A 22,854-nucleotide genomic window follows, 5' to 3' on the forward strand; every position below is an offset into this window, starting at 1 on the left:
CCGGATAAGCAGTGGAAAAAGGATGGATGGATGGATGGATGATAATAATAATAATCAGCAATGTCATGATAATTGTAATAAGCATGTTCTTTCAGGCTGTCAGTATGCCTAACCTGAAACAACAGACACAATGGGAAAACTGCCTTTTATGTATACTTTTTAAAATATTTTCATTCTCATCAACATTGTGGTTTCAGTGTGTGTTATTATTATATCGTATATATGTTTATGTCTTAAATGTATATTTAAATTATATTTACTTTATAGCTGTTATCATTATTATATTGTACATATCTGTCTGTCTTAAATGTATATTAAATGTGTATTTAATTTATATCTTTTGGTATATATCTGTTATTTATTTAATGATATATCTGTCCTTAATTTATATTTAATCATATTAAATTTTTCTGTGATGGCTGGGCTTTGTAAATTTTCACATTTCACATTTCTATTCTATTTATGTTTCTTCCCTCTGTGCTGCTGGAACGCTGCAGTCTCCCCCTGTGGGACAAATAGGGGACTTCAACTCCGTCGTCACGAGAAGTTTGATGACGTCACCGGTGACGTCACGAAGCCACTCCTCGCCACAGAGTGGCTCCAGTCACTTGTCCTACAGTTGCTACGAGCGCGTCTGTGTAGGAGGTTTATCGCTGTTTTCACCGAGGAAAATCACGTTTTACAGTCTCACTGTTTGCTATCATCTCCGAGAAGTTCCGTAGGTAAGATGAGCTTTAGTTTTTTCCAAACAAGTTCTCCCGCTGGAAGACCGGGTCCCCCACGGTGAAGTCAGTTTTTCACCCCGACCTCGGCAGCAGCAGGAGCGGATTCAGTCCGTCCCGACGAGCCGCTCCGTCGCCGAGGATTCGGACAAAGCCCGGCAGATGCTGGAGCACACAAGAATGATTTATTTATTTATTTTAACCTGCAGTTGTGAGATTGAACCACCAGACCGAACGCCTGTCGCGAAAGTGCTTGAGGAGGTCTATTTTTAGAGCGCGAGAGTTTGGATCTTCGCTCCGGGGAACGGAGCTTGCTGACCGGGGAGTGCAGAGGAAGGGAGCCGCTGAGAAGAAGGGACGCGAGGAGAGGAAATCCTGATGCCAGAGATGGCAAACGAGCCGATCATCCTAAATGTCTACGACATGGTAAGTCCACATCAGTCCCCTGCTTTAAAAAGCCCCAAAAGTACAACAGTACAATGATTATGTCAACAAATCCAACGGGACGACGCCCCGTTAAGAAAAGACTGTTTTAACGATTTGTCAGAATTTTAAGCGTGGAAATTGAACGTTTGATACATTTTTTTTCAAAAGATTTTTTAATTCGGCATATACTATTAATGCACAAATGTGGTGATTTAGCCAGAAATTCACCTGTTTAGCCCCAGGTTTTAGTTTAACCACAAAAAAAGACTAAAACTAGTTATCATCTCTCCTATCATGATCAGATTGATTGCTTTCAAACAGCAAATTTAAAAAGAATGCTTACAAAGTCCTGTCCTGTAAAATCTAAATTGGGAAAGAAGATAGAAGAGATGAAAAACTGAATTGCTTAAACACATAATTTCCATTGGTCTGTTTGTGTTCAGAGTTTGTCTTCACCTATCCCAGTTTTGAAACTGGCCTAAAAGTTGACTTAACATAATATGTATGGTTATATTGGAATGTAATGTATGCTTGCTTTCCTGGAATTTTCCCTCAACACAACTAAAAAATCATTTGTGTGTTCAGAAGAAGCAGGGTTTCAAAAAAATTGAACTTGAAACCTGGATTAGATTACTTCATTTTGGCTACTTATTCAGTGCTCTTATGTTGTGATTCCCATATCAAGATGGGAACGGGTCTGCTGCTGAAATAGAAGAGTGGAGGTGACAGCAGGAGGCTGTCTCTCCTGATTAGGACTCTTGATGTGCTGCTCTTTGTTCCAGAGCGAAGCAGAGGTTGAATTTGACTCACTGTGTTGTCACCAGACTGAGGTGACTCAAGACGGGGAGTGGGGTCTGGAAATTGATCAGTATGACAATCGTTGATTGATATGGATTTGCTGTGTCAGCTTATGAGGGGCTTTAAAACCCCTTCAGCCTTTAGGGATCTTGTACCTCAATTCAGTCATCGTTCAGTCAGAGAATATTGGGAGTGTTTTTCATACTTGATTCTTCATCTTTTGTTTCTCTTCTCTTGGTCATAACCTTTCATTTCCTTCCTCTTCTGCCGTCCATTTCTTTTACTTCCTCCTCGTTTGTCACTTAACTTTATGTCCGCACTAGTTTCTACTCTGTAAAGTCCGAAGAGCTCTTATCTTGCTCTCACCTCCGTTCATGTGAACAGCTGCCGGCCTTTGCTGCATCTCTCAACACATGAAACGCTTCACAAAAGCTACTCGGACATATCCACATGCTTTGAAAAGACTTTCAGTTTGGGAGAGGCAGGAGGAATGTGTCTGTTTCACATCTTTTATAGAATTTAGTGGTCCATGCTTGTGCGTGCAGATCATCCACACGCCCCTGTGCATGTTTGTGGTATTTCTAATAGTTTGGAAACAAGTTTTTTTGGCTTGTTTGCAGTTGCAAGCAGATTGCGATCTTTTCATCCAGCTTGTGCTTTCTTTAAAAAGGGACTGCTCAAAGCTGGAGTGCTGCGGGAGAGTGGGCACATACTAAAGGCTAACCCTAAGCGAGAGACTGATTGAATTGCTTTGTATTGTTGGCAAACTGACCCACAGGGGGAAAAAAACAAAGTACGGAAGACTGTGAGGTGGTGGTGTTTCTCACGTCTGTCCACTGAAGTGACTAGCAGAGCGAAGACAGTATGCCTCATACAGGGAAGGAACACATATTTCTCTTCATTTTGATGAAAAATCTGTCCCTATTGCGTTTTTAAGTCGATTTTATGCAACAGACTAACCAGTGTGGCAATCTCCAACATGGCGGCATTTTAAGTGGCATTTGAATCCGCCTGTTCTGTAGTTTCTCCTTTGAATCTGACTCTTTACAAAGCTCAAACCCCCTTTCTATTCAAGCATCAATCCTGTGACATGACACAAGAGAAGACGCTGCCCCCTCTCCTTTCTTTTAACTCCCATACCGTCAGTTCTTCCCCACCGTCCCAATCCCGTCTCCACTAAGTGGATTTCCTGGGCAGCTCTAAGTGCTTTACGACGCTGCTCTAATGAGGCAGCATTATCTGCACACCACCTGTCTGCCTTCCTGCCAGCACACTACGCTTGCTTTATCTGTGAGTGTGAGAAAATGTGTCGGGACATCAGGGCTGACAGCGTAGGTAGCGTAGCCAGATCACTGCCGGGCAGACTGTGTTACTCTGTGTTGGCTGCAGAGTCACGCTGCGGATGCTGCGGAGTAGCTTTCAGGGACGTGCCGCACACAGGATTCCACTTCTTCTTTAACTTCAAGTTGACGAGGTAATGTGGAGTGCACAGTGCGCCTTCTGGATTCAACTGAAACTTCTGCCTGTAGAGCACGATGCTGCAAAATGTTGAACCGAAATCTCTGCAGGTTTGGACGAGTTTTGATGTAGTGAGAGAGCAAAGATACACACAAAAAACTGGCTGTCTTTCATCGTTACCGCTGCATAAAAAGCAGCCAGCCAATTATTCTGCATTGTAGCGTAGATTTATTCCTTTATAATATCTCCAAAGTTGGTGTTGCACCTGGTTGGTGGTTTCTTTGGTCGCTCAAGTTTTGAGGATGCGATCTACTGAAGTCCTCAAACGGTGAGCTGCATTCATGAAAAGCTGATGCATTGCCTGTTTCCAGAGTTTAAAGTCAGCAGAATGAAGCATTCACAGTTGATCAGAGAAGTGACTGTTGAAGAAACAGACCGCACTGAGTCTCCAGATCAGACAAACAGCTGCAGCTCTGATGCGAACATATGTGTGTGAAATCTGTGGATTTGAATGACTCGATGGAAAAAACACTGTGGGCTGCACAGTGGTGCAGTGCCAAACACTGTGCATCAGTGTCTCTAAAGTGACTGCAGTTATGAATGTATGATTGTTTGTCCACTTTAGCCCTGACTTGAACTGGCCACCTGTACAAGGCGCTCACTGCACTTTGCTTAATGTGGCCTTGGAGTTCCTAAGCATCACTGCGTGTGTTTTGTCGCCGCAGACTGAATTTGGCATGTGTGCTCCTCATGGTCAAAACTCCAAGTTCATTTATGACGTCTGATAAATTCAAACCAGCAGAAAGAAGAGAAGCAAAGCTTTACTAGTCGTTACAGGGCTTTTTTGATATGACTGTACAAGGAGTTTCTCATGAGCGTCAAAAACAGACAACAAAATTCTGACTGCATGCACCTTGTTTTGTAAATACTGTCAGTATCGCTGTGAATGTATAGTACAGTTACTAACAGATACCTCACTGTTTCTCTTTCTTTAGTACTGGATCAATGAGTTCACCAGCTCGCTTGGCATCGGAGTCTTTCACTCAGGGATTGAGATCTATGGAAGAGGTAATGCAGTCCACAAATATGTCCCACCTGCTGAAGATCAGGACGATGCCACTTTCTCATAGAGTACACAATTCGTATAAAATTATCAGGGAAGGACATCTTGTGAATCGATGACGAACTAATTCTTGATTTGCATTTTTGTGTGTGTTCAGAGTTTGCCTATGGTGGACACCCGTACCCGCTCTCAGGGATCTTTGAGATGACGCCAGGCGAGGCCAGCGAGCTCGGAATGACCTTTAAGTTCAAGTAAGTGTGTGATCTTTGGTCTGTTCCACACAGGCAGGGGTAATACCTCCCTGTTACCTGTTATCACACAATGTCCTTCATTTACAAGAGTCAGCGTTTTTCTACCCATTGTGTGATTTGAATTTCAGTTGAAAATAAGCGCAATAATTGGTGAATGTGAGACATTTCTCTCACCAAAGTCCAGTAGATCTGGAGCATTTTGGAGTCAGTTAAAACAGTCAAGCACCCAGTCAGCTCAATCAGTTCGGTGTGTGTCTGCATACCCACAGCCGCTGTGTTACTTCTGCTCTAGTTGATCTGCGCTGTGGTTCAACACAGACTCAGCCTGTCGTGCACACATACAGACAAACACACGCACGCACGCACGCACGCACACACACGCACACTCTTTCTCTGTCTCCACACTGGCTGCTACACCGTAAGCATGGATCATCTGATACGAATGTCTGTACATCATCCTCTGTCATGTGTCCCGGACCGGTGAATCGAGCTCCCTCTTTAACTGACATCGCCATACTTAATTTTAATTTCACGATGAGGAAAAAAAGTCATGCAGGGAATGTGCGACTGATGGGAACATGGAGAGATGAGATGATTGTGGTAAACCATGTCTTTGGCTTTTCAAATAATGGTTTATGAAGAAAGACTTAACATTTACGAATTAAGAATCAGCTCTCCATGAATATTAACTTGAAGCAAAAAGATTCTGTATTTTGAATGATTCAGTCACAAAAAGTGTGCCTCAGAAAAATACCGTTTACCACTGTAGTGTTTCCCAGAAGCTGATATTGACTCCTGAAATTGGATAATCAGACATACTTCTAAGTGTTATATTTAACCTTTGGTTTAACTTAAATGAAGAAATATAAGCTTAGTATGGCAGACGAGAAGGCTGATGTTGTCTGTGAAATGTGTTAAGCACAAGAGAATTTGCTAAAAGTCAAGTGGAGGGGTTGTTTTGTTGAGAGTTTGTTGAAACTTGATTCACAGCTGACTGAGATCCTGAACCTTAACGATCAGGATGCAACGGAGTGCATGAATGAGGAAAAGTGCGTGCAAGTGTTGTGCACGTATTTTCCAAATACTACAAGATGAATGCCTTGCACGCAGCTTGTCTGTCTGCCCAATTAGCCAAGACCTCTATTCAACTCCACCGAGTGAGTCAGTGATGGATACTCTCATGGATGTGGGATTATTTCATCTTTGTAGACGTTCATGAGACTTGCATCAGTGCTGCAAAGTTCTCCTAATGCACTCGCACGTGTCGCTGACGATAGATATGCATGCATCAATTGCACAAAAGAGCTTGAAACATGAATGCCCCGGGGGCTGAAGCGCTCGGTTTTTCCAACAGTGACTAATAACTATCACACGCCTTCCTCCTCTTTCTTTATCTCTGCAGAAAGTCCATAGTCCTGGGCACCACGGACTTCACAGAAGAGGACGTGGAGCGAATTGTGGAGGAGATGGGGAAAGATTTCAGAGGAAACGCCTACCACCTCATGCACAAGAACTGCAACCACTTCTCGTCGACGCTCTCAGAGGTAGGTGCTCAGAAACACAGCATGTCGTTGGTGGGGGGGGTGCGTATTGATAGACTGACCAGCACGCCTCAAATTTATGAGTCAAAGTAGTGTCTCCACAAGGCGTGTGTGGCCTTGTTCTTCCATGCTGAACCCGACACACCAACACATGAAAGTGTGTGTGTGTGTGTTTTCAATCAGCTTATCCTGGTGTGACTAATGAGAAGGCGGTCTTACTGTTAGCATCTTGCACCTGGCTAGGGATTAGGACACCGATGCAAGCCCTGACATGCGGAGCCAGCTGGTGAACACACTTGCACATAAAAGCAACAGACACTAATTAGGACCTGGAAGTAGTTGGCTTCTAATGGCAAATCCTGAAGTTCTCTGAAAAGTAGTTTTCCTATGATGGTGTTAGTTAGTTTGTAGAAAGATAAACTGAGTTTTGCATCGTACCATTCAGCTACACTGGACTGCAGTATGTCTGTTTTCTTGTGTTGCTCTCAAAAGGCCTCAGAAATGAGCGAATTTGAGGAAACTGACTGTGAAGGTCTCTTGAAGACCTTTGCGCTGCTTTTATCTTCCACTTCCTCTTCCAGTCTCCTCTCTCTGCCGTCGTCTTTTTTTTTCTTTTACTCAGTTATCAAACCTGACATGTGCTATGAAGGGAGCTTTATCAGCCCTGCACACTGCTTCTACGTGGTTTGAAAGCTTGGATTGTGAGTGTGGAGTGGCGTATCCTCAAAGCACATGTCTGCAATGTGAATAGCTTTGTTAAGATAAAACCAGGTGTTTTTTAATTTCAAAATATTTCCAATTTGATGGAATATAAACGAGTTCTACAATGTAGTATCGTTAGCCGGCTGCATGCAAATGTAACCCGAGGTGCTTGGTGAGATCTTTTTGTGATTAAATGCAAATACACCATGCCAGCCTTTTCATCTGACATCAGGAAAAGCACCTGTTTAAATGCTCTGATAAAAGCACATTTCAGACTGTTGAGTTTTCCCAGAAGCCACCTGCCCCAGAATGCATTACTAGTACCAAAAGTGTAGCTGAGAAGCAGCTAAATCTTCTGAGTAGACTAATGTCTTTGTCCTGGTATACATGCAGGAAAGGGGAATCATCAGTTCTAGTCTCTGTTGCCGACAATTTTGACTTTAGAAAGCTTGATGCTGGTCTTACTTTTAACCTCCAGTGACTTCACTGTACTGGAACTTCTAGTTATGGGTCTTTGTTTGAACACTAAATGGTCGTTCTCTCCCTCCCCTCCCAGGTCCTGTGCGGCAGGCAGATCCCGAGCTGGGTCAACCGTCTGGCCTACGTCAGCTCGTGCGTGCCATTCCTCCAGAGCTGCCTGCCCAAAGAGTGGCTGACCCCACCGGCCTTACAGTCCAGCGTGAGCCAGGAGCTCCAGGGGATGGCCGACCTGGAGGAGGCGGAGGACGCGGCGGCCTCCGCCTCGCTGGCCTCCATGTCGCCCCGCTCCAGCCCCTCCACCCCTTTACCCAGTCATTCTCGCCACCACCAGCCACGTCGGTAGAGCCCCGCTGGGCCGGACTCACGGTCAGGTAACTGAATACTTGCTGCAGGCGACTGGATCAGACTGTCTTTGAATCATTCTCTCATCCTGGACTGAATGCGTTCAGCAGCGATCCTAAACTGAGGAGAGTCGAGCTGAAGAGGTTCGAATACCAGCCGGGGCCTTTGTGTGAACTTTTCATGTTGTCCCTGTGTGTGTGTGTGTGGGTGTGTGTTTAATGTGAATGCAAGGCACAAAAAGTATATTATAGAGAGACAGAAGAGTGTTTTTAAAGATTTTCACACAACAAAACGGCCTTGATATGCAAGTATAAGTGGTCTCTCTATAAGTTGAATTTACAGCTGTTGTTGCATGTTCTCCGCGTGCGTGTATGTGTGGGTTCCCTCCGGGTGCTCCGGCTCCCTCCCACAGAAAACAAAAGGGTTAGTTGGTCCTAGTTGTGAACGTGAGTGTGAATGGTTGTATGTCCCTGTGTGTTAACCCTGCGACAGACTGGCGACCTGTCCAGGGTGTGCCCCGCCCCCGCCCCCGCCCCCAGCCTCGCCCACAGCAGCTGGGATTGGCTCCAGCCACCTGCGACCGTGGAAAGGACAAGCAGGAGAAAATGGATGGATGGATGGATTTTACAGCTACGTGTGGCTGGTAGCTGCTACGCTCCTGAAGCAAACAGCAGAATGGTCACTTTGCCTCAAAATGCCACGTGCACAAAGACCTCAGCCTTTATTTTAGGTTTGTATTTTCTACCACAGCAGGCTGGATATCTGCGATCAACCTGAACTAAAGGATGTTCGAGTCTCTCCTGTCTATCTACAGCAGTCTCTCACACACACACACACACACACACACCCCTTGATGCAGCTGAAGCCAATCGGATGCATTTTAAAGCACACCTGTTGTGCCCAAAAGCACAAAATGCTTGAATTGTTTCAAGCATTTTGTGTTTTTTGTTTCTGTGGTAAGTCTTTAAGTCAGAAGAAAGGAAAAAAAGTAAGAAAGAAAAATTTTATTCGTCTTATATACGGTCAAATATCTCCGATAAAGAGCAATGACCCGTTTCCAGTCTTCATGTCAATCATAATGTTATTCGATCTACGTAATGTAATGTAAGAGTTACACACATATCGCATATCTTTGACAGTCTGACTACTTCTTCTCTTCTTTTTAACATTACGTGCAAGAGAAAGCACAGAGGAAGCGTAACAGGTCTCCTTTAAACCTGTGTCTCACCCTATAACCTGATAATCACCACAGAGAAACACTTACTTGCTCAGCACTGCCAGAAAATTGACTCATTTTATGTCTCATTCAGTTTTTTTTTAGAATAACTTGAACTGGAAATTGGTTCAAATGTGCTGGAAATGACCTATATTTAGAAATTAGTGGAAGATTTCTTGCAGGTTGCAGATTATCTGGACGTCTGTTTTTGTGAGTTTACGATCTTTAGGAATGTCTCTGAAGGAAGCTGAACACTCTTGTTTTTATTGTTTTCTTCACATCCGTGCCCGGTCTAGAATGACACACAGCCATGTTGTTGACTTTTTGATATCACTTTTAGACTTTCCCAGGAAGATGCTGTGCTTCCTGCACCTCATAGAAAGTGTTGTACCTGCTGTGAAACTCCACCACGGTGTCCTGAACACGAGCTGTGGATGTGCTGAACACAGTCCCACCGAGGACCAATCATGCCGGCGACTCTCTTTGGGCCTTTTGTCCGTTTTTTTGTTTATTTTTGATAAACTCAGGACTCTAAAAGAAGAAGGCTTTGTAATGTACTCCTTGAAACTTTTTTTAATCCCACATTTTATTTTGGCCGCTGTTGTCACTTTTTTCTAATGCAGTAGTCACTCCAGAGAGCTTCTCAGCCGTGCAGTTTTATACTCTTTGATAAACCACAGAAAATGATTTTGTTTACGACCTGTAAGTCCGCTGCTTTTTGTTTTCCTGCCGGTGAATGACTGAATGAGTGAGTGAGTGTCTGTGTGTGTGTGCACGTTTGTATTATAAACAGTTTTGTATCAGTGAGCTGCCAACTGGGCCAAGCTTCCCAACATCACACACACAGACGATTATCACATTGCACAAGTAGCACAGGTTTTGTTGGATGTTTTTAAGAATACTGACACGTTTAAGAGATTTCATGTCTTCTTTATGTCATTATCTTTTTTTTTTTTTTAATACATTTAGTAACATTGATTTTGTCCTCATCCATTGAAACCTTGCAGAAAACCAGCAGAATCGTCTGATTAGAAGTGAACATGTTTTAAATGTCACATTTTATGATTTGAATGCACACACACTGGTGCTGCTGCTGATGGCGCCCTCTGCTGGGTTGTTACATGTACTGTTACAGTGCTGAAGTTTCCTGAAATGTTTATAGCTTCATGGGTTTTTTTTCCCCTTCAGTTTTACTGTTTTTCCACACTTCCACCACATCTATCTACCAGGTTGATTGTTGCTCCATATTCACATCACCACAGTCAAAGTCTGAAATATTTAAGCCAAAGAAAGCAACAACTACACCCTTTTGTTTGTTTTGTCAGAAGCCTTTCGAGTGACCATGAACACAGGTCAGGAAACTTCAGCCACTTAAAAAGCCGTTTCACAGTGACCCTTGTGGAGCCCAATACGTTTGTACCTGGTTTGAAACTTAATAAAGAAACTATACAACAAATGTCCTGATGGGTGGCTTTCAGAGAAAATGTGTGAAAATAAAAATGCCTAGGTGAACAAGACTTTAACATTTTAGCACAACAAACCACCACTGCAACAAGAATATCTCACAGTGGTCTAAATCAGGGGTGGGCAACTCATTTTTTCCAAATAACCACATGGAAAAAGTAGCAACACTATTGAGGGCCGAGATTTAAGTTGACTTTAAGAAGTATCTCTTGATTATTTAAGACATTTTTCTTTCTTTATGGGCTGCTGTTGCTCTGCATCACATTTGCTTTCCCAGTCTGTCTGAAAATCATGATTCCATTCTTCTAAATTTCAAGCTCAGCACATAAGTATTTCATTAACCGTCCTTTTGTGAGATAAGAGTCGCTCTGCGAGCCAGCGTGCTCGGCCAAACACCATGAATGCAGTAATGGCCAAAAACAGGACAGATGTGCCTATTTCAGATGTAATAAAGCCAGTAACACATTTTCATTTCAGCGCCGCTAAAGCAGAACTAAAGGGGCACATACGGCCTTATGTTGCCCAGCTCTGGTCTAAATGGAGTTTATGCTCCATATTAGTGAGTAAATGATGCAAAAACTTGTAGAAGTCTGTTTATGAATAGTAAAAAGAACAGATCTCGGCATTGAAAAGTGTGGAAAGTGGGTCTAGTTGCAGGATGTTCATGCTCCTTTTGCCTCTCAGCTGGATTGTTTAGTTGTACATTTCGACCACCTCCTCACCACGAGCACAACTTACAAAACTGATTTTGTTTGGAAACTTGCTTCAAATAGTAAGTGTCGCATCACAAAAAGTGTCACGCCTGAAGTCTCGGTTCATGATGGTTTATTTCACGGTAAAAATCAAAAGCTGTGCAGCAGCAGAATTTGGAGAAAATAGACATACAGAGAAAATGCTGCATTAAACAATGAGGTTATTCATAAACATCCAGAAAGCTAAAAGAAACTTTCACCACAATTTATCGAAAAGTGCATGTTTTCTTATTAAAACTAAGAATGATTCTGCAAGCAGCTGCAAAGTAGCTACGAAAGCAATGTAATCGAGACAGACATAGTCGGTGATCTTCCTCCAGGGGGCTACTGATGTCTTGGGACAAACTTCACCTGTATGGGTTTGACTGGCTGATACATCCAGTTCAGCTTCAGTGGGATCTGTAAGAAGAGACAAGATGAAAATCCTGAAGCCAACAGAGGAGCAGGAGAATGGTAAATGGACTACACTGCTTTTTCATCTGCATGAGCAGAGACCAAAGCACTTCACACTGCAACATCACATTCACCCATTCACACCATACTGGGTGGTGGTAAGCTACTATTATAGCCACAGTTGTCCTGGGGCAGACTGACGGAAGCGAGGCTGCCAATCTACACCATTATCCCCTCTGACCACCACCAACCATTCACTCTCACACTACGTTCATACTTAGGCAAGGTGGTTGAAGTGTCTTGCCCAAGGACACAACGACAGTTTTACGCCTGCGGGAGCGCAGATCGAACCGCTAACCTTCCGGTTATACGACGACCTGCTACTGAGCTACTGTCACACTGTAGCTTCAGTGGTACTGAATGAAAGCATGATTCTCACCATGGTTTCTTTGCAGGTTTCCACGTTGTAACGCTGCAGCAGGCGGACCATGACCATCTTCATGACAATGAGGGCGTAGCGCATCCCCACGCAGTTCCGAGGGCCGAGCCCGAACGGCATGAACGCGTACGGGTTCACCTCCTCCCCGCTGTCTTTATTAAACCTGCACAGACCAAACTGTTGAACATCATTAAGTTTAAAGAAAGAGAAAGTAGATTCTGATTGGCTACCTCTCAGGTCTGAAGAGCTCGGGTGACTTCCAGTATCGGGGATCTTTGTGTAAGACGGACACAGGAATCGTAACCACGGTTCCCTCAGGAATGGTGACGCCCTGAATCTGCACCGTCTTTTTGCACACCCTGTCCAGTCGAGGCGCGGTGGGAATCAGACGCATCGACTCTAAGATCACCTGGTCCAGGTACTGAAGGCCAATCAGATCCTCGTATGTGATGGGAGCCTGGAACACGTGTCGATGAAGAAGGAGAAGAAAAAAATAAATAATCAAAGATCAGGGAAAAAAACAACCAAAAACAAATGAAACAAAATGATTTGCAGCCTGATCGTACATCTTTCTGGAGGTTGTTATCGATTTCCGCCTGCAAGGTCTTCTGTGCGTCAGGGTTTGTTGCCAGATTGTGAAAGATGAAGGAAAGAGTTGTGCTGGTGGTCTCATAGGCACCGAAGATGAAAATAAATGCCTGAGAGAGAATCTCATGTTCAGTCAAACCTGCAACAAAACACAGCATTTCCATTTAAACGTTACATGTTCTGTGAAATGAGAAAAACTTAAAAGTGGCAGTCCACATATGTGTGTCAAAGAGACCAAGCTCAAAATCACAAATTCATGCAAATAAGTGAGAAAAGGCAGTTGCACTTGTGTCAAAGATACTTATCGAATTCAAAGTAAAGAATAAACTTCAGTAAATGTAAAAAAAAAAAAAAAAAAAAGTTCAGTCCTGTTTGCTGGGATCTTTCCCAAACAAAGCAGTCACACTGGAAATCAGTAACTGTGTCAAAAAGAACAAAACCTGAATTCAGAGCTGTGGAATTTGCCCCCCGTGCTGATTGTCTCCTTCAGAGTTGTCATTGTAAAGCATCAGCTCAACATCAGACGATGCATAAACTGATGAACAGTCGTCTTCTCTGTCTGGTGAGCTCAAACATACCTTTAACTGGCTGCTGATCTTCGTTCTGGGTCTCGGATTCTGGGATCTCGCTCTGAACTAAGACCTGCAGGAAGTCTCCTCGAGTCTGCATCACAACACATTCCACTTTACAAACAACCTTCCCCGAAAACATCTTCAATCATTTGTACTATAATAATGATGATCTACTAATTCTAGTGTGGCTGGATTTATGTCAGAATTCTGAGTGTTTGTAGTGTCATCAGCGTTCCTCATTATTTTTTATATCTATTAGGATTCGTCTGCAACAAAGAGCCTTCTGCTTTCAAATATCATGTGAGCCATATGTACAAACTCCTACACTACTTTCAAAGATAATAGATTGTGGTTAATTGTTCCATTACATTTTGAAGTGGTTAGACTTACTGTTTCTTTTCCTGCAAGATGCTGGTCCTTAAACTTCTTGATGACGTTGTAGAAATAGTCCACGGCAGTTCTGTTTATCATTTCAATTTTGAGGAGTTTGAGCAGATATTTACCAAAGGGAAAAACCACTGCAAAGAGAACAGCAAATGACTGACAATCCCAAATACAAATCTGTCGATAATGGGTTAAAAAAAAAAAAAAAAAAAAAAAAAAAAGAAAAGAAGGAAAACTTCATACTTGTTGCTAACATAGGCCATAATCTGAATTTGAGAACGTTCTGGATTTGAATGCTGATGGGGTCGTTTGGGTTGGTTATGGAGTCCGTCTCCACACTGAAAGACGCGCTGGTTATTGTGTCCAAACTGTAAGGTGCCACAAATCTACAAGAGGAAGGAAAACGGATAAATTAAACCGATCAAACGAGTTTACAAGTCATCACTCCAATCAATAACACTTGAATGAGGAAATCAATGTTTTATATGTACACCGTTATCTCTTTTTACTAAAAGTATCCATGCAGTTGCTAATGAATGATCAAGTTGACTAATACATTACACAATAATGTGAGTTCACGTGAATACAGGCACCTCTGTATTATACCCATCACTAAAAGAAGATGCTATAAAATCACAAGTTAATTAATAACTTTAGCACATTTCAGAAACTGAAGAAGTTGGATCTGTACTTTTACATCTATTGACTTAACAACAGTGGCTCATGTAGGAGACTGAACATACTTTTTGATGTCCACGGACTCCTCCAGATTGCTTTTTTCAAGTTTTGTCATAAGTCGGTCTGCATAGCGAGCAACCAGAGGAAAAACCTGGGGCGAAAAAAAAAAAAAAAAGAGTAAAAAGAGCATTAGGTAAGGTTAAAGGTTACTATGATTTAACAAACGGGGTCATAAAACAATTCACCGACTGTGAAAGCTACGGTAAATTCTTTTACTATCTGTGACACAATTTGAAAGGGAGGGAGGCGAGCCAGGCTGGGGAGCCAGCCGCCTGTGGGGGCCGGTTCTCCTGGGTATGGTCCTGGCCCTGTGCCTGAGAGGGGGGTGGGGTCAGCTCCTGGGCTTTTGGGCCCCTGGGACCCGAGCCGGCCCACCTTCTGGACCGGTGTGTAGACGTCTTAATGGGTGGGTGGCTGGGGTCTGGACTTCGGGACTGCCACTGGTTGTCTGGGCCCTGAGGGCCTTTCTGGCCTGCTTCTGATCTTCTCAGGGGTCAGAAGTCTGTAGGATGTTGTCTGTCATATCTCTGTTCAGGTGTAGTAGCAGGTCGTCTTGAGTGTCGGCTCTAATCGAAGGATCATCGTATCTGTGCACTCTCTTCCTTCCCTCCCCTCTTTTTAGGTTTGCTTCTTTGTTCACTTGTTCGTTTCCTTCACTCTCTGTCTCTCTTCCTGTCTTTCTGTCCCCCTGTCAGGTCCAACAATATCATGTACCAGTATTCAAAATAAACAAAATAGAGTCATCAATCATATGATCGAGAGGAGTTTTATACTTATAAGCTCCTCTTGGAAGAGTAAATATGTCTGGAACATCACAGCAGCCAGACCTTTCTGCTGCTTTGATGTTGAACAGGACAGTTTAAAAACAAAAGAAAAAAAGGGAAAGAGAAAAGAAAGAAAGAAATGCAAAATGAATCATGAGCCAAGGTTCTCTCTCTTCTGCCTTCAGGATGACGTTATAAAACGCCTCAAAGAAAAACAAACCACGGGTCAAAGTCTCTAATTTTCTCTGCTATCAGGTCTCGAAACACAGACCACTCCCATTTCAGATGACTTTTATATGACCTTTATTCATATATCATCTTATTGACTCTTTATTAGCGCTCTACTGCTTTTTATTCATCATGTTCATGAGATCGTGAGACCATGTTCATGCAGGACACAGAGCGTGTGTGTGATCGGACGTGATTCCAACCTGTTTCAGTCTTCCACTGGTGAAACACGGGGATATCGTCCCCCGAATTCGCTTCCACCTCTCATCCTTCACTATCGTAATGGCATCTTCCATGGGTCCACTCTGTCCCTCAAACACCTGAGAAGAGACAACCACCGAATGTTTAAACACAACCTGCATGTCCACTGAAAGCAGGTGCTTCTGCATTATTCACTTTCTGTGGTATTTTACTAAAACTAAAGGAAAAAGGACAGAAACATGCAAATGATAGGATATATGATTATTTTGTGTGGGATTGTGTGTTACAGAAACTGACTTTCTGTGTTGTGTTTAGAGTAACAGTCAGAGGTATTTCCTGTTTTCCTTCCCGAGACCTCATGTCCTTACGTAATCTCTGACCTTAAGCCTCGAAGTGTCTCTGCCTCACTGCAGCATTTCCTAAATTCCACTAAGTTCCAGACTTGATTTTTGGTCTCTGCAGATTTACTCTCTTCAGCTAAAGTCATTCTCAGCATACAACAACAATGTGCAACTCACTGGAAATCTCACCAGTGTTGTCAGATTGGACAGTTTCAAGCCCAAACAAGATAAAACACACCAAACTGAACAAATACAGCCCAGATCTCACACTCGCTAGAAACCCAAGGTGAAAAAGTAAAATGAGCAAATGAGGAAGTGATGAACACATCATAAACACACAATGCTTTACAACACAAAGAGGGGAAAAAGGTACAAAATTGGACTTTTCACAAAGCCTGCACTCATGCAACCAAATGGTCAACACACACATTTGTCATGACAATCATTAAAACAGAATTCTGTATGTAAAATGTATAATTATATATATATATGCACACACACACACACACACACACACACACACACACACACACACACACACACACACACACACACACACACACACACACACACACACACACACACACACACACACACACACACACACACACACACACACACACACACACACACACACACACACACACACACACACACACACACACACACACACACACACACACACACACACACACACACTATCTCCAGCAAACTAAATTAAATGCTCCTTTATTTTAAAATTATTTTATTCTATCAATAGATAATATGAAATTATGACAAAAATCATGTTTTAATATAAATGTCAAATAATGCCTACCCTTATCCTGGTCATGTATTTACTTAGTTGATGCTTTTTTGTTTGTATTGTTTCTTGTGCATTAAAAAAATCTAAGTTTTAACTATTGAGGTAATGTTTTTCCCTGAGTGATTTCCACTTGTGTTACCTGTGTTCGTATTACATAATAACAGATCACAGTAGAAAGGCTCAGGACTTCCCCAGATTATGCAATTGAAGACTATTGTCTTACCCTGCGGTTGGTGAACACAGAGTAACAGTCCTTCACCATCACAGATTTAATTATCTCGGGGTCGGACACCATTAACAGCGGCAATCGCCCGTCAAACAGCCTGCAAAAACACAACATCACAGCACAAACACCATGATCACCTAAGACATTAAGATTTATTACAATATAAACTATGTGGTTATTAAATATTGCAATTTATTTGCATTCCTTGTGCGCATCTGGCTCAGTTACAGATGGAGGCAATAAAACTAATGTGGTAAAATACAGCAATGAAAAATACAAAACAGATCTGTCGAATAGAATTCAATGTTTGCTGAAATATATCAAACGTAATTTTTTAAAAATCTTTAAAAGCCACATTCATTTAAAAATATATATGAAATGAAACACTGTGTTTCAATAATCAACTTCAGTTTTACACTCTAATCAGTTTTCATTATAATTCATTTTTCATATTCAACCCATTTATGAGTGAAAACTGTAATTTTTCAATAACTTGACAGATTAAAGTTGACAAAAGGTCCAATTTTACACTGCAGATTTTGTTAAATGGCTATGATCTCCTTTAGTGATCATCTCAGATTTATCTCCTGACCTTTGAACTGGATGTAAAGTTCAAATTAAATTACTATCTGCACTATGATAAGATGGTAAAAGGTTGTATTGCATTGTCTTCGGATTCTTCTAACATGAGCGGTAAACCAAGTGCAGTCCTCATGTTTAGTTTGAGTTTTTTTACAATATAAACCACAGAAACAGCACTCACCCCCAGACATCCCCGTACTTCTCCTGGCACTCTCGGTCAAATTTATAAATCCCCTAAGAGAAGACACAGAAAGAAAGGTTTAATGCACAGAAATTTCACACACAATCCACCTAATTTTTGTCATTGCATTTTCTGTCTTGTGTTTACTTCCCACAATATACATAAGAGTATAGGCTACAGTAGATCACATTTGTGCCAAATTTATAAAAATATTGAAACATTTCAAGTTTGTAAAGAATGACATTTCTTTATCATTACGATTCAGCATGCATTTGTTTTGGGATGGTCAGTTTCATTGAAAAAAAGCTTAAAAATATTAAACTAATTTTCTTTTCAGTTTGGTGTTTTTCCAAAAGAAAATAATCAGTCTTTCAGTGTCAAGTTTAAAATGACGATGAATAAAGATCCTCATCTCTGATTGTCAGGATTCATAAACCACTTTAATTAAATGCTTCACAGACACAGTGATTTTCCATTAAAAGCCAAACTAAAGACTTTCTGTTTACCTTTCTGAAGCCAAACATTGTTCCCACAAAAGGTAGCGGTGTTGGTCCGGGTATATTCAACCGCTTGAAATACCTGTGTGGCCAGACTCCATATCTGTAATACAAAAGCAGGATCAAAGATAAAGACACAGTTAAATAAAGTGACACATTTCTGTCACAAACATGAACTCTCACTATGACGCCTGAACTCACAGCAACAGCAGGGTTACCACCAGCGCCAGTAAAGTCCAGGTGGTCGGAGAAAACAAGTCGAAGATCATTTTTGCTTCTCTCTGGGGGCAAATCAACACTCGAAATAAGGAAGACGGTTCAAAATGCGGACATTTAAAGATCTGAGTAGGAGGAAGAGGAGGAAGAAGAGGAGGAGGAGTCCACAAACCACGCACCAGCCACAGCATAGATATATTATAGTAGATACAGCTTTGGCTTTTTCTGGTCCCAAAAAAATAAAAATAAAATAAAACTAATATATGTGCAAAACCTGTGTTTGAAAAAGGAATAATTGATCCGTTGAACAGAACTTTGGTTTTTTCTGTTTTAACTGAAATTTCACCACGGGCAGCTTCGTCAGTGCAGTCACTGATCTATGTAAACTATTTCTATGTCCATGTCTTCCCTCTGAGGAGGTTTAACCTTATCTTGACCCCAATCATGTCGCACGGATGTTTTTTTTTTTCAAGATAACTCAATGCCAAGTATCAGCAGAAATGCACTTGACAAATAGGGTGAACATTTGGACAACTGACTTTCCTCCTAATCTTCGCAATATTCTCCCCAGACCAAGGTAATAGAAAAACAAACTAAAAAAAAGTCACTTGGTATGTGCCACATGTTTGCTGTAAAAGGTCCAGTGCAAATAATTTAGATTTGTTTGAAAGAGTATGAGGTCACTTTAGTGGTCCTCAGAAAGCTTGGTTCAGTGAAGCTCCTTGTAATGTTAATGATTCATTCTAATTTGAAAAATATTTCCTTCAATTTGGCTTGAAGGTCAGATTAGAGCTGCTCGGGGGCTCCATGTCTAGTTTTAAGACTCCTCATCATTTTCTTAAATGACTCATTTTTGTTTTAAAGAGTCCTGATGGACCCAGGTTGGGTTTAAAGTGCCCGGGTTTAATTTCAAGAATTTCAGAGTGAATGAAGTGAAATGTCTTCCTAAGGGAATAACTGAAACCCACCAGTAGGTGGTACTGTATCACTGCATATTGTTCTGTTAAACCCAGCAAATCCAGCAGTTTGTCCTTTCACGGACACCGTATTTAATGTGTTTTCTGTTGGGGTCGCCATATTTGGTTATTCTTTTCTTCCTGTTGTTAAAGATAAGCAGTGTAACTGGCAGCTTACGTGTTTCACAAAATATAGATAAAGCTCCAGTTAAACAATTTTTGTTTTTAAAACATGTTAATGTGGAGGGTTGTGCACTGTTTTTGTTTGACTACTTTGATTGTGTGTGTTTTATTGCACCTTGAATTTCCTTTATTTGTGTGTTCATTTCAAGCATTTTATTCACAGTCAGGATGACTTGTTCATAGTGAATGTTGAAGAAAGATAAACAAACAATGTGATTCTTGTCTTCCATTTGTTTAAGGCTGTGTATGTTTGAGCAGTTGGTGAAAAATACAGTCGTCTTCTCTCCCCATGACCCCCTGCAGAGGCGCCCCCCACGCAGTACAACTGGGTTACATCTACTTTCAAGAAGTTTCAAGAACCCTGGTTGTATTTAAATAATCAGGGTATGCCTTGAAGATAGAGCTTCAAGAGTGCACTTAAAAAAATGTAGCCACACATGAAACATTTTCAACACTCCGAAGAGCATCTGGGTTTTATGGGGTGTTTGAACCCGAGAAACAGATCAGCACAGTGTTGAAGGATCGCTTCTTTCAGCTTCGGCTCCTCTTCAAACTCAAACCATATTCAATCAGGCCTGATCTAGAAAAGGCCACCCATGCTTTTATTGCAAAAGGCTTGGATCATTGTATTTCCTTGTACATTGGCATGGACAAGTCAGAACTCAACCGCCTGCAGCTTGTTCAGAATACAGCCGCTCGCCTCCAAACAGGGACAAACAAACAAGACTCCAATGCCTTCCTCACTCCACTGGCTTCTGGTTAGGTTCAGGATGGATTTTAACGTTCTTTAATTTGTTTTTAAATACTATTCAGTGCACCAGTATTCAGTACTTAAGTACTTCAGCATTCAAGTACTGTTCACTACCAGTGCCACAGGTTGTTCAAAATACGACTATCTGCTGGTGCAATATGACAGCATAGATCGGAAAGCTTGCCCTTTGTCCCGACCAAGCCTGAAACCTGAGGTCATTGCAATAAACATGCAATAATAACCTGCTGCTGTGCAACCGGCTGAACCAGGTGGTAGAAATCAGGACTTCCTTCCTTCAGGTGAGCATTTGGGTACATTTAACCTGATGAAAGTTGCACATAGTGTCAAATCATTGATTCAGTGTCATCAAACATTCAAGACAGTGCATTGAAAACAGGAAGAGGATGTTATAAAAGCGTGAAATAGTTCAATATTACAGGAAAACCTGTTTGATCAGCAAATATAATATTTTTGCTTCTTACAATTGAATGAGAGACTGCAAAAAAAGGAGAATAATCTAAATTCATTTCCCTTTTCAAGAATAGCACTTCATCAGGAAACACAATCTTCACTTCATAATTACACCTCTTTCCCATGATTATTGACACCACCATTGCTTTAATGTATTATTGATATGAAGTGATACAGTATTGTTAACATGTTATTATTTTAAATGGATTTTAATCATGAATTTGTAAGCTTAACAGAATTGTCGCAAAGTCATGTGTCTTCTACATTTGGGTCTTGGGACCTGAAAGACAAAGAAAGAGACAAATCTGAGAAGGGAGGGCGCGGCAGTAAAGTTGTGTGTTGCAGCATGATTCTCACGATGGTTTCTCTGCAGGTTTCCACATAACAATGCTGCAGGTGGATGAGGATAATCTTTATCACGATGAGGGTTCTCTGAATATCAGTTCCAGGTTTAACTACTCCAACAGGCGATTGCTAAACGGGAAAACCACTGACAGACAGGAGAACAAAGACTTGTGATACTGCATTGTGTTAGATCTGATCATGAGAAGAGAAATGCCGACATACATTGGAGCAATACTGTCCACAATCTGAATTTAATGGCATTCTGAGCGTAAACGCTGATGTGGTCGCTCAGGTTGTTTGTGGAGTCGATGTCTACACTGAAAGATACACTGGTTACAGTGTCCAAACTGTAAACTTAAGTAAATTAAACTGGGGTGATGTCCATACAATTTCTATAATTTTAGACACACTTATTGAAGCTACATTTTCACTTCACAGCATGTAGAATTTTAAATTTACAGCTTTTACAGCTTTCAGAACATGAGCAGCGTCGTAACGTGGATGTTTTGTTCTCGTCAGCTCGTTCAGAGGTTGCCTCACATGTTTCGTTAGAGTACTGGAGTTACAGCAGGTTGCAGGAAGTTCAGGAGTTGACCATTTAGTGTGTGGCTGTTAATAAAGTATGGAGTTCTGAAAGATTCATACCAGAGTGTTTCCTTCATCTTCAAGTTGCTGCAAACAGCATGAGCACTGACACAGTCCGAATGAACCCAGTTTGTAGAACAAACAGCTCCAAACTTTCTGAAGTAGTTCAACACTTATTGCCAATTCTTTGAATCATTGGCAGAAAACTGACAAACACAGATCGTAATATAGTAATCCAGTAAATATATGTAAATAAACAGTAAGATTATCACACAACAATCAGTCACTCACCTGACTAAAAAGTTAAACTAGTGAGAAGGTGAGTCTATTTCTCACTACACAGTTTCTCTGTTCTTGGAGTGATGGATGACAAATAGACTAAGACCCTCCTCTACTACTAAATCAGAAGCCCTCTGGGCTTTTTCTGAAGTTACAGCCAAATTCATCATTGCTGTTTTCATGCTGATATACTCCTCACTCTTTCCTCTGTTCAGTCTCTGAACTCTGGTTCTTGGTGATCAGGAGCTGCTTTCGCTCGGTGGCTTCATGGCTTCATTTGCTAACAGCTGAAGATTCTCCTCACATCTTGGCTTCTGTCTCTGTTCTCAATGAAGCCAAACTCCAAGGTCATGATATCTTCTCATTCAGCTGGTTTAGACTCGGCACCACTTGATGAAGAGGTTTATTTAAATATGTTTCCATCATCACTGGCGAGAAACACCGAGTAGAGCCAGGAGTTGTGTGATGCAAGTAATGGATCACAGATTTAGTGATACAGTATGTATCAGTCATGTCAGAATTTTTATTGGTCCATAGCTGTGGGAGAAGTTAGTTTGTTTACTGGTGCATTGCTACCTACATGTAGATATACACTTTTTTTTTTTTAATGATACAGCATGGTTGTTAATTTATGATCAGTTTATTTGATATTTTTTCGTGGATCTGAAGCTCTGGCTCGCGAACTACTGGGGGTAAAAGGACCCCAGTTTGAGGACTGCAGCTTTAAATACACTGTTATTCTGTTAACCATTTATTTGTAGTTGTACTGTATCAAAAAACCAAACTGAAATAATACTAAATTTCTCAGTCTTTGTTAGCTTTTTGTGGAGTTTTATGCTATGTTTGCTCACATCCTGTTCATCTCCCCGAGGGGCTAAGCCCCCCTGAACTTGCCAAAAACATGACAAATGTGA

The 22,854-nt window shown here is 41.5% G+C and overlaps 2 protein-coding genes across 2 annotated transcripts; one reads left to right on the forward strand and one right to left on the reverse strand.

The window, feature by feature from the left end:
- Positions 1-619: 619 nt before the first annotated feature.
- On the forward strand, positions 620-9,276 carry desi2 (desumoylating isopeptidase 2). The gene is made up of 6 exons (XM_030107245.1): positions 620-722; positions 932-1,148; positions 4,400-4,472; positions 4,625-4,718; positions 6,121-6,262; positions 7,518-9,276. The coding sequence occupies exons 2-6, from the start codon at positions 1,101-1,103 to the stop codon at positions 7,782-7,784; spliced, it is 624 nt and encodes a 207-aa protein (XP_029963105.1). The 5' UTR covers positions 620-722; positions 932-1,100; the 3' UTR covers positions 7,785-9,276.
- Positions 9,277-11,271: 1,995 nt separating this feature from the next.
- On the reverse strand, positions 11,272-18,494 carry LOC115399158 (cytochrome P450 3A30-like). The gene is made up of 13 exons (XM_030106385.1): positions 18,356-18,494; positions 18,164-18,257; positions 17,658-17,710; positions 16,892-16,991; positions 15,525-15,641; positions 14,335-14,420; positions 13,835-13,977; positions 13,598-13,725; positions 13,214-13,298; positions 12,614-12,774; positions 12,278-12,504; positions 12,048-12,210; positions 11,272-11,614 (listed from the first exon to the last, which is right to left on the reverse strand). The coding sequence occupies exons 1-13, from the start codon at positions 18,421-18,423 to the stop codon at positions 11,540-11,542; spliced, it is 1,500 nt and encodes a 499-aa protein (XP_029962245.1). The 5' UTR covers positions 18,424-18,494; the 3' UTR covers positions 11,272-11,539.
- Positions 18,495-22,854: the final 4,360 nt, after the last annotated feature.

The sequence above is a fragment of the Salarias fasciatus genome, chromosome 13 (assembly GCF_902148845.1).
Source record: "Salarias fasciatus chromosome 13, fSalaFa1.1, whole genome shotgun sequence".
Taxonomy (NCBI): domain Eukaryota; kingdom Metazoa; phylum Chordata; class Actinopteri; order Blenniiformes; family Blenniidae; genus Salarias; species Salarias fasciatus.

What these genes read in the sequence shown, in the direction of transcription:
- desi2 (XM_030107245.1), top strand. Translation starts at nt 1,101, where the DNA reads ATGCCAGAGATGGCAAACGAGCCGATCATCCTAAATGTCTACGACATG. An exon ending in TCCTAAATGTCTACGACATG is followed by an intron (nt 1,149 to 4,399) that starts GTAAGTCCACAT and finishes CTCTTTCTTTAG; the next exon opens with TACTGGATCAATGAGTTCAC. An exon ending in GGAATGACCTTTAAGTTCAA is followed by an intron (nt 4,719 to 6,120) that starts GTAAGTGTGTGA and finishes TTATCTCTGCAG; the next exon opens with AAAGTCCATAGTCCTGGGCA.
- LOC115399158 (XM_030106385.1), bottom strand. Translation starts at nt 18,423, where the DNA reads ATGATCTTCGACTTGTTTTCTCCGACCACCTGGACTTTACTGGCGCTG. An exon ending in GTGGTAACCCTGCTGTTGCT is followed by an intron (nt 18,258 to 18,355) that starts GTGAGTTCAGGC and finishes TTTGTATTACAG; the next exon opens with ATATGGAGTCTGGCCACACA. An exon ending in CAATGTTTGGCTTCAGAAAG is followed by an intron (nt 17,711 to 18,163) that starts GTAAACAGAAAG and finishes GTCTTCTCTTAG; the next exon opens with GGGATTTATAAATTTGACCG.